This window comes from Globicephala melas, chromosome 1 (genome assembly GCF_963455315.2).
Source record: "Globicephala melas chromosome 1, mGloMel1.2, whole genome shotgun sequence".
Classification (NCBI taxonomy): Eukaryota; Metazoa; Chordata; class Mammalia; order Artiodactyla; family Delphinidae; genus Globicephala; species Globicephala melas.
Window position 1 is genome coordinate 60,865,261 of NC_083314.1, and position 15,327 is coordinate 60,880,587.

Sequence of the window (15,327 nt, forward strand, 5' to 3'; positions counted from 1 at the left end):
TTATTTTTAAGTTAGAATGATTAGTCCTGTGATATGTTTTAAATAGTTTCTCCCATTTTGTCATTTGTCTAACGATTCAGAATTTGTTTTCTTTACCGCACTGTTATCACTTAGGCAGTTAAGTATAACATGCTTATGTAGGACTTTATTTTGAGATACCAGTTAATAATTTACTTATAAGAGTGAACAAAATTCAGAACTCAAAAAATAAAAGCAAAACCCAGAGATAAGCTTACAAAGACACAGACATAGAAGGCATAATTCTAAAGTATATTTACTGCACAAAGCTAGAGTACCTAACGTATTGCATAACTGAATCAAAATTCAGAATATTTTAGCAGCCTGGAAATACGGGCCAAAAGGCACAAAGTAAAATTTAGTAGACATAACGTTTTGTATTTAGGCTTAAAACCACTAATGCCATACATTTAAGCCTGGGGACGCCTGCCTTCACAGAAGCTCAAATGTGTGTGAACTTTGGGTTTTAATTGACCACACATTTATGTAAGTCCAGCAGGGTAATACGGTTGCCAAAAGAAAATGCACTCCTAGAGTGAATAGTATCAGAAGATTATCCTGATCATGGAGAAAATTGCCCCTTTATGTACTTACTAGACCATGTCCAGAACGGTACGTTCAGTCTTGGGGTCCACAAATCAAGAGGGTCGTTGACATCCATGGGCAAGTCCAAAGCAGGGAGTCTGAGTTAGTAAAGAGTCTGGAAGTCACATCAGGAACCTGGGAGTTTTAATCTGGAGAAAAGAAAGCAAGTAATCTGTGAAGTATTTGAAGGCTGTCAAGGGGAGGAGGGATTAGAATTATTCGATGTTACTCAAGCTCGCAGCATCTGTGGTTGTGACCTACGAGTGCGCCTGTTGGTAAAGGGAGACTTTCTAACTGGCCTTTAGGGCTGCTGGGAAGAGGAAGAGCCGCCTTCCTCACCTACCAGCTCCCTATGGCCAAAGATGTCTGGACAGAGGTGCCAGGTCAGGCGGGCGCTGTCGGGAAGGCTCTGCTGCTGTGTGTAGGCAGTCTAGGCACCAGGGTTCTTGCTTTCTGGCTCAGGGAAAGCAATCTTCCCTTCCTTTCCGGTGTATTCTCTTTGCTGGGAACAAGAGCAGGTGGGGAAAGTGATCTGTGGGATTTTTTTGGCTGATTCAAGTAGATGAAACTTTTGGAGAAACATTCGTCTGTAGGATTGAATGTTAAAATGTGTCCACCTTGAGTTTTCAGCAAGATCCGGAGCCAGCGTCCCAAGAGCAGGGACTGCCCCTTGTTGAGAACGGTGTTTGTGGGCAAAGACCTCAAACTGGGCCGCCTCTTACCCATTTATCATTAGTGTCAGCTCCTTGCCCTCCCTCACCGTGGCTGATGAGAGCAGTAGTGATGCCTCAGTATGAACTGTACTTGTTTAAACCCTGCTTAGGGATCTCAGAATGACTCCTATGCTAATCTTATTGTCCAACTTGAATGGGCACATGAATCAACGGGGGACGGCATTAACGTGCACGTTCTGATTCAGCAGTTCAGAGGTGGGCGTGAGATTCTGCATCTCTAGTAAGCGCCGGGTGATACTGATGCTGCCGGTTCTGGGTCCACCCTGCATTGCAGGAGTCAAAAGCAGCAGTCCGCCTAGCCCAGGTGGACTGAATCAGAATCACCTGCCCTGTGGTTGTCTAAAATGCAGACTCCTAGGCTGTACTTCTGTTCTCTGGGACCAGACATCTCTAGGGATGGAGCCCAAGAATCAGCTCTTTGAGCTGGTACTGCAGGTGATTCTTAGGTACATTAAAGGTTTTGAACCACTGGTGCTAGGGAGAATGGATAGGGTGGTTTAGACTCAAGGAGCGGGAGTGGACTTCCGTGGTGGTTCAGTGGTTGAGAGCTCACCTGCCAATGCAGGGGACACGGGTTCGAGCCCTGGTCTGGGAAGATCCCACATGCCGCGGAGCAACTAAGCCCATGTGCCACAGCTACTGAACCTGCGCTCTGGAGCCTGCGAGCCACAACTACTGAAGCCCGTGCGCCTAGAGCCTGTGCTCCGCAACAAGAGAGGCCCCCGCTCGCTGCAACTAGAGAAAGCCCACATGCAGCCACGAAGACCCAACGCAGCCAAAAGTTAAATAAATAAATAAATAAATAGATAGATTGGGGGAACACATCGTTCACAGGGACACAGTGAGTTGCATAGAAAGTCGGTTGTGGAAAGCTGGCCACTTCTGTAGAGCTTGCGTGGAGGCGACTGGCTGGGTGACCCAGGGCCTCTGCAGCTCTTCTGTAAAGTGCGCAGGCTGTGGACTGATGACTGCTCTCCTGTCTCTGGGTCTTGTCTTTCCAGTCGTCCAGCATGCTCTGCCCACCCCCCGCCGAGGCGCACTGACCATGAGCTTCAACTCCTCCCTCAGCCACAGGAAGGAGCTGAGTAACCTCACCGAGGAGGACGGTGGCCAAGGGGGCGTCGTCGTCACCGAGTTCATCGCCATTGTCGTCATCACCATTTTCGTCTGCCTGGGCAACCTGGTCATCGTGGTCACCTTGTACAGGAAGTCCTACCTCCTCACCCTCAGCAACAAGTTCGTCTTCAGCCTGACGCTGTCCAACTTCCTGCTGTCCGTGCTGGTGCTGCCTTTCGTGGCGACCAGCTCCGTTCGGAGGGAATGGATCTTCGGCGTGGTCTGGTGCAACTTCTCGGCCCTCCTCTACCTGCTTATCAGCTCGGCCAGCATGCTCACCCTCGGGGTCATCGCCGTCGACCGGTAAGCTTGCATCACACTCAGAGAATGAAGGGTTTAGGAGTGTGGGTGAAGGGGGAACCTGAGAGATCATGTGGGCTGTGTCCTCCGAGCTGCCTCAGTTCCTCGGGAGGGTGTCACGTCTGTGCTGGGGAGGGTGAGAAAGCAGAGTTCTGCCTCTTCTTCTATCCCCTCAACCAGAGCACCTCTGATTTTATCTGGTCTAGCTTGCATGTAGTTGGGGACTTCCCTGGTGGTCCAGTGGTTAGGACTCTACGCTTCCAGCTGCAGGGGACGTGGGTTCGATCCCTGGTCAGGGAACTAAGATGCCACATTCTGTGCAGCGTGGCCAAAAAATGAGAAAAACAACTTAGAAAGAAAAGTTCTATTAACTTCTGCTTCTCAGTTGATAGTTGAGAAACAGAAGCTGAGGAAGGTGACGTGGCAGAGGAGGTATCAGATCCAGGTCTTCCCCAAAGTGCTGCCTGCTCTCTGTTGCTTTGGGTTGGGCCAGAGCTGCACCGGGGCAGCCCAAAGAGGAAATACTCTCTATCGTCCACAGTGCAAGGGCCTGAACATCAGCTCAGTCCTGGATGGAAGGAGAGCAGGGGAAGGGAAGACAACACAGGGAGTAAGATGGCGCCTGGGAGAGACAGTGTGTGCTTTGAAACATCTGGGCTCTCCCTTCTTGTGGCATAGCTGGCTCCAGCAAGGAATAGCACTGCTGACGCCCCTCAGCTCTATCTAGAAGGTTCTTCCAGATTCCTGCGTTAGGCTGTCAGATTTAGTTGTGAAAGTCCTGCAGGCTTTGACAGAGAGTTTCCGACCCCTGGAGTCTTCTTTATTAGGATTTTGCCAATGGTTACTTCATTCATCCCAGGCAAGGGTTCAACTGTACAAGGGCAGAGGGGGGAGATTCAGAGTCTCTGTGATTTATAGAATTGGGGAGGGAGTCAGGGAAAACACAGAGGGGTTCCCCAGGACTGTCGTCACTGGGTGACACGAGTCCCCTGGCTCCCTTGGGATCGTCCATTTTTGAGCCGATGAGTGGTGGCTGGATGGTCTACCCAAGGTGCAGACCTCCACTAGGGCCGAGGCCAGAATCCTTTCAGCCCTCTGCACCTGAGGGGGGTTAGAGTGAAGGAAGCCATTGGTCAGAACTAATCAGGTGGCTTCTCCAAATATCTCCTTTCCCCCCAACAGAAGAAAATAATACCAAAAGTAGAAAAAGTACAATAAGAAATATCCATAATCCCACCAATCAGAAGCAATCACTGTTTACTTTTGTTTGTTTGTTTGCGGTACGCGGACCTCTCACTGTTGTGGCCTCTCCCGTTGCGGAGCACAGGCTCCGGACGCGCAGGCTCAGCGGCCATGGCCCACGGGCCCAGCCGCTCCGCGGCATGTGGGATCCTCCCGGACCGGGGCACGAACCCATGTCCCCTGCATCGGCAGGCGGACTCTCAACCACTGCGCCACCAGGGAAGTCCTACATTTTTTTAGTATACTTGCCTCCAGGGATTTTTGGCCGCATGCAGTAAATTTAGAAAATAGACTCAAGGCACATGTGGTTTTGTGACCTGCTTTTTCACTTAACAAGTGATTGTGAGCATTTTTCCCACCTGCAGATATCCCTGGAGAACATGATTTTGAATGGTTACATGGTATTCCGTCCTCTGGATGGACTGCAGTTTATTTTTACAGTCCCCTGTTAGCTTACTGTTTTATATAGCACTTTGATGAAGGTGTATGTTTGTGGAATTGTGTTTTCAGTCACAGGAAACACACTTTGAAGATTCTTGATGTGTAAAAGGCAGGCTCCCCTTCAGAAGCTTGTACAGGTTATTACTTCAGCAGCCGTTCATCGGCGTCCTAGCAAGACTGATAATAAGCACTGCAGACATAACTGGAAGTCTGTTGGCAGTAGGATGGGATGCGGAATCATTACTTTTGGGATATCCCGTCCTGGGTCCTGTGGAAGGTGGAGTGGGGGCCGACAGCTCAGGAGCAGAGCGGGGAAGTTGGTTTTTAGATGCCTCTCGCAGAACTGTGTATACGTGGATACTCAATAAGTGGAGGCAGCTCTCGGAGGCCGTATACTGCTTACTTGGATCTGAGGTCTAGTAAGCGAGAGTGCGATTTCCACCCGCAAGCATGACCGATTCTCAAATCACGCCATCAAAATGCATCAAACGAGAGAGCATTTGCCTCTTTCGACGCCTTGCTCTTTCACACTGGGAATATCTTCTGGGTGTCTGCTCTGTGAAAGGCCCTGTGCTACATCCTCAGATGGTAGGATACAGCATGAGCAGGACGCAGCCCTTGCCCACCAGGAGTTCACAGCTTCATGGCAGAGGCTGACCCGTGGGTGCTGGTGTGAACACAAAGCAGAATTAAGCGCTATGACAGCTCCCGTGGCTGCTTCTGAGGGCAGGGCCTGCAACGCTCCGGGGAAAAGGTGGCATTTGAGCTAAGTCCTAGCAGTGAATAGGATTGCAGGGGCCCTTACAAATGAACAAGCCGCCTCCATTTATTCATTTGATAAAGTTATGGAGCACCTAACGTATGCCTGGCCAGGTGATTGGTGCTGGGAACGCGCAGCTGAAGGAGATGAACAGACACGCTGAGGAATTCGCAGTGTTGGGGGGATAGACATGTGGCCAGGTAATTTTAGGACCATGTGGTGTGTACGCAGAGCCAGTGTGTTCGAGGTGCTGTGAGAACGCAGAGGAGGGAGCAAGGCCAGAAGTAGTGAAAAAGCATGGCGCGTGGGACACAGCTGGAGACCGGGGGAAACAGCTGGTCACGGAAGAGGTGACGCACGTGAACAAATTGGCGTCACCGGTCATCTCACTAGAGATTTAATCCAGGCACCCCAGACCCCACAGCCCACGCCAGGGTCACCCAGTGACAGAGCCGTGAGTCGAGAAAGGGCTTCTGCCTCTCCCAGCGGTGACAAGTCACCAAGGCCTGCTTGTCTCTGGAAAATAGACCATTTCCTCCTGCGAGTGTAGCAAGATGGATTTGGCCATCACAGTGCTTTGCCCAGATCTTTGACTATAAGATATAGACTGCTGTCAAATTTGGTGTCTTCAAATATTTTCATGGCAGGTGCGATTAATTTTTTTTATTATTGGTCATTCATGTGGCTAAAAATACAAATTGACTGGACCAGCGAATCGATCATGTTCATATAAATGATCACCATCTGACCAGGATTTCAAACACCCCTTCCCCTGTCCCCATGAATTTTAGGGAATTAAATTTACTTGATATTAGTGATTTTGAAGGTTACATATTTGCCTTCTATGTTGGAAACCTAAAGATGCAGCTGTGTGTGTGTGTCTGTGTGTGTGTGTGTGAGAGAGAGAGAGAGAGAGAGAGAGAGAGAGAGAGAATGAGAAAGAGAGGGAGAAGCAGAGACCGAGAGGCGGAGGGGATGGGTAGGAAGGAAGGGAGAGTGAGAGGGAGGGAAACAGGCGAGAGGAGGCAGTAGTAAAAGATAAGTGAGGAGAGAGGAGAGAAGAATAAGAGAATGGGGGTGGAAGAAAGAGATGGGAACATCGGTAAGAAAGTGGAAGAAAACAAGGGCGGGGGGCTAGACACCTGCCGGGCACTGCACTATGCCGTTAACAAATGTTTATCCCAGCTAATCCTCACAACGACCCTATCAGTCCTCATTTTGCAGAAGAGCCTAGCGAGGTTTTGCAAACTCGCCCAAGTCCACATGGCTGGTAAGTAACTCGCCCAGTTTCTGAGATGCTAAAGGCTTTGGTTTTAGGCTTCTTTTGGCTAAATGTACATACATTGCAATGCTCACATCTACACCTTTATCAAGATATAAACATGCCAACATCTGTCCACAAAAAGAATTTCTTTAATGGGTTTCATAGATTTGAAACTTCATTTTTTAAACTTAAGCCTCATTTAGGCCTAGTTGCAGGTTCAAAGGAAAATATAGAACAAAAGCAACTCCCTATTCCCTGCAGGTTAATACAGGCCAAAACGGAGGGGTTTTCCTTTGTTTTCCGTACTCTTAGCTGTCTTCTGAAGCTCTCCATCTTTTCTCCAACAACTCATTTTTAGACATGAGCCCAAGCACCACCCTTGGTCCCCAAAGAGCCTTTTGTGATGTCACGTGTAACTTCAAAGTGGTAATGCCTGTAGGGGCTCCAATGCTTAGCTCTCCTGCCACGAATCACCCACTTAGATAACAACCCCTGTTTTTACTTTTTTTTTTTTTTTGCGGCACGCGGGCCTCTCACTGCTGTGGCCTCTCCCGTTGCGGAGCACAAGCTCCGGACGTGCAGTCTCAGCAGCCATGGCTCACGGGCCCAGCCGCTCCGCGGCATGTGGGATCTTCCCGGACCGGGGCACGAACCCGTGTCCCCTGCATCGGCAGGCGGACTCTCAACCACTGCGCCACCAGGGAAGCCCCGTCGTAATGGTTGAACGTGGCTGGTCAGAGGAGATGGGGACAGCTCATGTTCCCCAGGCCTGGCCTCCCACACCTACCTGTACACTCACCCCTGAAGTGTTGCCTGAGGTCAGAGGGCCTGCACGCATTTTAAATGGGCAGAGGAAAGGAGAAATATCCGCCTTGTTTCTTTTTAAAAGTGGAGAAAACCTTCCTGGAAGTGCCCCCAGTCCCACCCCAGCAAACTCCCCTCACATTTCATTTGCCAGATGATGTCACACAGGTCAGTACCTCAGCTGGTCACCTGGCAAGGGAGGGGATACCACCAGCATGGCCTGATTCATCCCCTGGTGCTTAGAAGGGCCCAGCGTCCCCTGTGGTCACAGCAGTTTTGCAGGAGCAAGATAGGGATTCTGTCTTCAGGAAGGAAGGGGGAAACGTCAGTGCACAGTGTCCCAGCTCTGTCCCCGCTGCCATCTAAAGGGAGGTCCCATCCAGCCCTTTCCCCCCACTCGAGCCCATTCTGTCCTTGGAGCAGATCCATGCCAGACGTTCTGTGATTCCCATCTTCCTGGTGAAGGAACTGAAGCTCTGAGAGCTTAGCTCAGCTACCCAAGCTCACACAGCTAGTGGACAGCAGAGTCGCCATCTGAACCCAGGGATCGCCAACTCCAAAGGCATGCTTCTTTCACGGGGCTGCACGGCCTTTGCAAGATGCGAACCCAGATGTCAGCAGAAGACAGGAATTGCTTTACCCCAGGCTCTGTGCAGGGGTTCTGTGATCCATACCATAATCGCGGTGGTTTCCTCTCATCAGGCTCCACGCTCAGAAACACTCCTTCCAGGCTAGACCTTGGTGGGGCCTCGAGGCTTGAGACCAGCAGTCCCCGTCTTGCCTCTGACTTGGAAGGCCTTTCATACAGGGACCCCTCCATGAGAGCCTGCCCCAGGCAGCAGGTGGTAATTCAGGCCATGGCCCCCGTCCCTGAGCTCTAGTGCCCAGGGGTGACTCAGGAAGGTCCTGGTGGGGCAGGTGGTTCACAGGTGGTGTGTGAGGCTCACAGCCATAGTCATCTCCTAAGGTTCCGCCTGTAGCAGGCAGCCTCAGCGTGGTCACCCCTGTCCCGCCACACGTTGCCCTCCTGCAGAAGCTCCATCATTACAGAACATTTCCTTTGGATAAAACGTCCGGGTGGGGAGGCTGGTGGTTTACTTTCAACCCCATGGTCTAAATCCTCCCACCCACTCCAGTTAAAGGGTCAGAGCTCAGCTGGCGGGCAAGGCTCTGCACGCCCCGGCCCCCTGGCTCCTTTTCTCCCCGCGCACCATCACCCCGCGCCGGCCTGGTTGAGCCACAGGCAGCTTCCTCGTTGAGCCGGTGCTCAGGTACATCTCCGCGTCTCGCCAAGGCTGGCGTTCTGCCTCAGCTGCTCCTGGGCCAGTGCCTCTGTTCGTTCAAGACCTGAGTCTGTGTGCCATCTGGTCCAGGAAGTCCGCCCTGACCCTGCAGTCTGGATCCGAGGCCCCGTCAATAAGAATCAGTCGCTCTCCAGGCCTCTCTCCTTCTTCACAGAGCTGAGGGGTTAGGAACCACCCCTGGTCTGTGGACTCCGGAACAAGGCGGTGTGCAGGGAATTGCTGGCATGTGCGCCGGGGACTGTAGAGTCAGGTTGCCCGGGGTTTTATCTTGTTTCTGCCCCTTCCTTATCTAGAGCAGATTATTTATCCTTTCTCTGCTGTTAAGATGAGGATAATGATAATGCCAGTCACTGGAAAGACTTCTTGTGAGGATTAAATATCCCCTTTCTGCTCCAGAGCCTTGTACCCTGCTTATGTGTCTGTCTCCCCCCGCACCTTTTTACCTGTATTCCCGGTGCATAGCACGGTGCTTGGCATGTGGCAGGCCTTCAGTAAACGTTCACTGAATGAATGTACCCCATAATCCTTAGATGTTCTTCTGGTTTCTGAGGACCCTCTGAAAACAGCTCTAAAAGGATTACTGTCAGAAACACAGAAGGGATCTGGCTCGATGCACGGTCCCTTAGAACTCCTGGAGATGCCTGAAGACTAGCCACACCCCCAAATGTGAGTGGGCTCTGGAAACAGGGCCGCCTGAGCTCTGTGTTCTTCCTGGTGTCCAGCCGTTCTCCGATGAAGAGTTGCACGGGGCTGGGTCACGTGGCCAGGCTGTGACTTGTCCGGGGAGGGTTGAGAGAAGGTGCTCCTTTTAGAAGCATTCACCCCATGGCCGTGTTGAATGAGAGAAATCCAACAGAGCTCGCCACCTAGGAGAGCGGTGGGTGCCCCTCCTGGTGTGTCTTCTCTATTTTTAGTCCTCTCCCTCACCTGCCTCCGTTCTTTTTCCAGCTACTATGCGGTCCTGTACCCCATGGTGTACCCCATGAAGATCACAGGTAATCGAGCCGTGGTGGCGCTCGCCTACATCTGGCTTCACTCCCTCATCGGCTGCCTGCCACCTCTGTTTGGTTGGTCATCGGTGGAGTTTGACGAGTTCAAGTGGATGTGTGTGGCTGCGTGGCACCGGGAACCTGGCTACACCGCCTTCTGGCAGATCTGGTGTGCCCTGTTCCCCTTCCTGGTCATGCTGGTGTGCTATGGCTTCATCTTCCGCGTGGCCAGGGTCAAGGCACGCAAGGTGCACTGTGGCACCGTGGTCCTTGTGGAGGAGGACGCGCACGGGAACGGGAGGAAGAACTCCAGCACCTCCACCTCTTCCTCGGGCAGTAGGAAGAACGCCTTTCAGGGCGTGGTCTATTCGGCCAACCAGTGCAAAGCGCTCATCACCATCCTGGTGGTCATTGGGGCCTTCATGGTCACTTGGGGCCCCTACATGGTCGTCATCACCTCTGAGGCCCTCTGGGGGAAGAACTATGTCTCCCCAACCCTGGAGACCTGGGCCACTTGGCTGTCCTTTACCAGTGCCGTCTGCCACCCGCTGATCTATGGACTCTGGAACAAGACGGTTCGCAAGGAACTACTGGGCATGTGCTTTGGGGATCGGTATTACCGGGAACCGTTTGTGCAGCGGCAGAGGACTTCCAGGCTCTTCAGCATTTCCAACAGGATCACAGGTAACTTGGGAACTTGTCAGGGAAGGGATGCCCACCCTCAGGTGGGTGTAGCCTGTGGTCCTGCAGGCGCTCGGGCAGGTTGATGGGCGAGGTCTCAGACTGACTGCTGCTTCAGGGCTTAAAACACAGGTTTCCTCTGGGGAAGGAACATCGCAGAGTGTCCACTGTGATTCCCAAGCAGATTTCCTGAGCTTGGCAGTTCAAGGCAGGGTACACCAGAGTTCAGAAATCCGTGTTCTGTGACCACAGCCATGGCCCGCTGGCCTGGAGAGTAGATCTAGATAGATCTATCTAGAGAAAAAAGAACCCAAGCATTGGACCAGGCTGCCTTCACCTTTCAGTGTTCCTTGGAGGCAGGGTCCTCTTTAAAGCACTTCCTGCCCTCCTCAGCTACTCCTCCTGGACATACTCCATCTTGGGCCTTTCCTCACGGGTCGGTGGTTTCCTCGTATTGTCGCTAATAATTCAGGACGTGTCGATGGCGGACCTCCACTCTCTCACTGAAGTGTCACTATCTGGTGTGTTACAGCTGCTCCTCCATTTGGTAATTGATTTCGGAGCTCACAGTTTCTGGACATGATCCCATCCCCTTTGATGAGACCCAGAGGAGTTACTCTAGTGGGGGATAGATTTTTTTTTTTTAAACCTTTTTCTTTCGAGATAATTTTAGACTCAGTGAAGAGTTGGGAAAACAGTACAGAGAATACCCATCCGCCCAACTTCTCCTAGTGCTGACATCTTGCCTAACCGTAGCACAGCTACCAAACCTAAGACATCGCCAGGGGTGCAGCGCTATTAACAACTACAGGCTTGACTCGGATTTCACCCATTTTCCCATTGATGTCCTTTTTCTGTTCCAGGATCCAGTCCGGGATCCCACATTGTATTCAGTTGTCACATCTCCTTTGTCTTCTTCAGTCTTTGACAATTTTTTTTTTTTTCCTTGTCTTTCATGACTTGACACCTTTTGTAGAGTCCTGATCGGGGATTTTGTAGAAGGCCCCTCAATTTGCATGTAGCTCATGTGTTCTCAGGGTCACAGTGAGGTAATACCTTTTTGGCAGGCAAGGCTGGGCGGGTGATGTGCTCTTCCTAACGAGCGTGCCAGGGGTACATATGTCAGTAGGTCTTCTCACTAGCTAGTTCTTACCCTGATCTCTCGGTTGATGTCTTAGCTCGGGCTGCTACAACAAACTACCGTAGACTGCATGGCTTAAACCACAGACATGCATTTTTTCACAGTTCAGGAGGCTGGAAGTCTGAGGTCAGGGTGGCAACATGGTTGGGTTCTGGTGAGGACCCTCTTGCAGGCTGTCCTTTTGCTGTGTCCTCCCATGGCGGAGGGCTGGGGAGAGGGACAGGAGAGAGCAAGCTCTCCGGTCTCTTCTTATAAGCACCCCACCCTCGTGACCTCTTCTAAACCTCAGTACCTTCCCAAGGACCCATCACATTGGGGGTTAGGGCTTCAGTGTGTGAATTTGGTGGCAAGTACTTTCAGCCCCTACAGTTAAGATGGCGTCTGCCAAGTTGCCTCACTGTAAATTCACTGTTTTTTCCATTGTCATTAATAAGTACAACATAGCAGATATTTTGAGGCTCCCACTGTTTGTAGCATGCACTCGTGGATCTTGCCCCTGCAGTTATGACTGTGTCGTTTGAGGGAGACTGTCATCTGGACAGGCTGTTGGAAGACAGACTCTGAGGGCACTTATCAGACCATATTCAAGGAAAGCTCCAGTTCAGACTGCAGTTCTAGTCTCTTGCCAGATGACTTTGGGCAACTCATGCTGCTCGAGATAATTTTTCCTCCTCAGGAAATAGGTCTTCCACCTACCCTCTCAAGAGAGTGGAAAGAAATAACAACTCTTAGTTATCATGAGTATTCAGTGGTAGTGATGATAGGAGTCTTTTCCATGTGGCAATTAAACAAACCAATGTCACTGATTTATCTCAGGGACTGATGGAGTGTTCCTTCTTGAGAAAGGAAGGAATTCTGGGACTTTTAATTTTGACTATAGGAGAAAAAAATCTCTCAGGACCCCAGTATTTTAATTCCTGAAATGCCCACCCCCTGCCACTGGCAAGACCATGATTCCAAATGTGACTTGTGAGCCAGGAGGAGTACATTCAGGGTATGGTTTCATTTCACTGATGAACTTATTTGTTCAAATTTTGTAAAATCACTTACCTTCTAGGCAAAAAAATAAAAATTAAAAAAACATTAAATGTTTTCGATTCCAATGAAGTTAAGAATGAGGAAGGGAAAAAAATGAGGAAGGAGAATGGAGGAGGAGAGGGTAGATAGAACAGAAAGAAACATCTGCTTTGGGGGCCAAGATTTTCCACACAAGCCACTTGAGATTATCCTGGAAGAGCGTGTGAGGCCGTGAAAACAGGCGGAAAACACCCGCTGTGGTTGGGTTGGCAAGTCCAAGGCGGTGAGCAGTCTCCTCACCGAGGGAAAAGCAGTCTTGTGGGATGTGTTTGGGCTGAAGAGCATGTGGGATGATGGGTTCTGAGTTGCTGGCCTTCCCCTTGAATGGGAGCTGGGGGCATCCCTGCTGTCTCTTCCCGGGACGTCCTGACATCAGGAGGTGGGCAACAGCGTCAGCAGGAGTCTTGGAAAAAGAGCAGAATGCAGTGCCCACCCCAGCTCCGCGCTCTGCTCCAGCCACGCCAGGAATGCCCACAGCCTTTCTGGTCAGGAGGGAGAGCTCTGCCTTCCACCTGGCATCCCCGGTAAGAAGGATGGTAAGATTTGTTCCAAAGCCAGCAAGAAAAGGCTCGGAGGCCCTGTCTCGGTTTTGTTCCTCTCCGTTTGCATAGGCATCTGCAAAGTTTTCTCCAGAGGATTCAGTACATGGAATTATAAACTTCCCTAACCGTGCTTGTGAGCACAGGTGCAGTGAAGTGGCATTCCACAGACACCTGGCGCTTTCCTGCTGACTCCAGGAGGCCAGGAGTTTTACACATGCAGTCATGTTTATTTCATATATAGATTTCAGCCATAATCCGTGGATTTTGGTCTTCTCATTCTGTTAGCCCCAAAGTGAAGAAGTGCAGCAGCTTAGGTTTTCCCTGGGTGCCGGCTGTCACCGGGCCACCACAATACGTCTGCTTGTGAGTCTCATTAGCAGGTTCCCATGGGGCTCCCCTAGGAATTGAGATCTCTGGCCTCCCTGGGCTTTGCCGGGCAGGGCCGCTGCATGGTGGGTAGGTCAGCCCTGGAGTGGACCTTGATTCCAGTGCTGAAACGTGAGCTAGATGCTTACGTTTGGTCTTGGGAGGCCAGACGACAACTCCAAAGCTGACAGGTGGCTACGGGTGATCGGAGCAAAGAAGGGGCCTTCAGGAGAAAGGGCCACGGGCTTCTCCAACAGCTCTGCCACTCGCCAACCCAGTTGGGGTGGACAGCCCAGACATCAGCCCAACCCAGGCTTCGAGGGAGGCCTGGGCATGGTGGGAGGCCAGCCTCTCCAAATGCTGCCCTCGTGTGATGCTCGAAGCTCCTGGAACCGGGAATAGAGCCTTCCCAGCTGTCTTCTGCAGGGAAGGACGCTGACTCCCATTTGCTCAGAGGAAATGCCCCTCCTCAGAGGAAATGCCCTTGTGAGGTCTGGGCTGGAGGGAAGGAAGGAGACCCTGGGGCCTTTGAATTTTCCTGCCTTGTTTTGCCAAGTTCTCTTCCTGGCGCCACCTAGAGGTCTTCTGGTTACTTCAAAGTGCCAGTGTCACCCCAGAATTGCACTCTGTTCTTTTAGCCGCTCAAAGGCACTCATGACTCTTCTGGCCACTCCAGGCTTCTGATCTGATCCCTGTGCCTGTCGTTTTGTGCCTTTTTCTTTCTTTCTTTTTAAAAAAAAGTTTGTGAAAGGGGGTGGATTGGGCCCAGCCCAGTAGATGTGTTGTTGTTTCATGTGAAAAAACTCAGGGTAACTGAGTCTACTCTCCAGTGGTAAAATGCTGGATAAACAGAATAGAGAGTTGCCGCCCGGCTGCCCTGTTTCCACATCTCTTAGCCGAGCCGCATTGGTCTGGCTCCAGTGATTTCTCCCACTGGTAGAGACCAGGACTTGTGCCTGGCTTTCACTGCAGCCTCAGAGATGGCGTCCAGAACCCACTGTGGCCTCAGCCGTCCCGGGTGGCAGTGGATGTTCCCCCGGCGACCCACCCCTCCGCAAGCCAGGCTTCCAGCTGAGACGTAGTCATATTCTGAGGCCAAGACCCTGGAGGTGGCTGATCATGTTTGGGCTCTTCTCTGGCCCCAGACCTCCACACCAGCCCCCAGGAGAGGGGCAGGCTCCTTGCAAAAGTGCTTTCCCCACAGGCCATGACAGGGAGCTTCTGAGAGCAGTGTGCTCTGACTGCACGGGTTCAGCCCCCATCATTTCCTCCGTGGCTCTGAAGGAGAAAGGAGGGCATGTGTGTCATGTCACTTTGTCCCCTCAGAAGAATTAGGATGAAGGTACAGGGTGGAGGTGTCTCCTCTCTGTAGGTTTGCTGGGGAGGAACGCTGGTGGTCCTTCGTGGCAGGTAGGTAGGTCTTCCTCGTGAGATCGGAGGAGTTTGACTTTTCTGTGCTTTTTTTTAATTGCTAAGAGTGCCTTTTTTGTTAACTCCATGGTCTTTATGGCCACCAGCTCTTTTGTTCATGGAGTCACTATTTTCTCAATTTTCTAAGGACACCCAATTAGAATTCTGTTTGGTTTCTGAAGCTCCCTGCATCGTCTCCCGAGACATCCTTTTTTCTCCCTTCTCTCCTTCCTCCCTTCCTTTTTTATTTCCCCATTTCTGCTAGTGCCTTTCCCTAAGTATCTGGTGATCTCCACCGTCCCTCACGGTTAGTAAGTCGGCCCAGGAAAGCCAGCGGGAAGCCCTGGGCGGTGGTGGGACTGGGCTGTCTCACGGGGCGCCCAGATCTTGGGGTCTGTGGGGCTTTTCTCTCTGGCTGGCTGGATTTCCCTGGGGACGGGGTCTCTGGTCTTCTGCCCAGGGTGGGGCTCCCACTGGTAACTATGTAGCTTCTCATTGTTCCCTCGGTTTTTGCCACGTTGCCATGTGCCTGGTGTCGCTAAGTCCAGAGTCC

The 15,327-nt window shown here is 51.5% G+C and overlaps 1 protein-coding gene across 4 annotated transcripts in view; it reads left to right on the forward strand.

Moving 5' to 3' along the window:
- The window catches only part of GPR161 (G protein-coupled receptor 161), a 60,081-nt gene that overhangs the window by 23,516 nt on the left and 21,238 nt on the right, over positions 1-15,327 (forward strand). For all 4 annotated transcript variants that reach the window (XM_060296774.1, XM_060296789.1, XM_060296778.1 and 1 more), the window contains 2 exons: positions 2,339-2,756; positions 9,517-10,241. In XM_060296774.1, coding sequence (XP_060152757.1) covers positions 2,339-2,756; positions 9,517-10,241 — 1,143 coding nt within the window. The remainder of the gene's footprint in view (positions 1-2,338; positions 2,757-9,516; positions 10,242-15,327) is intronic.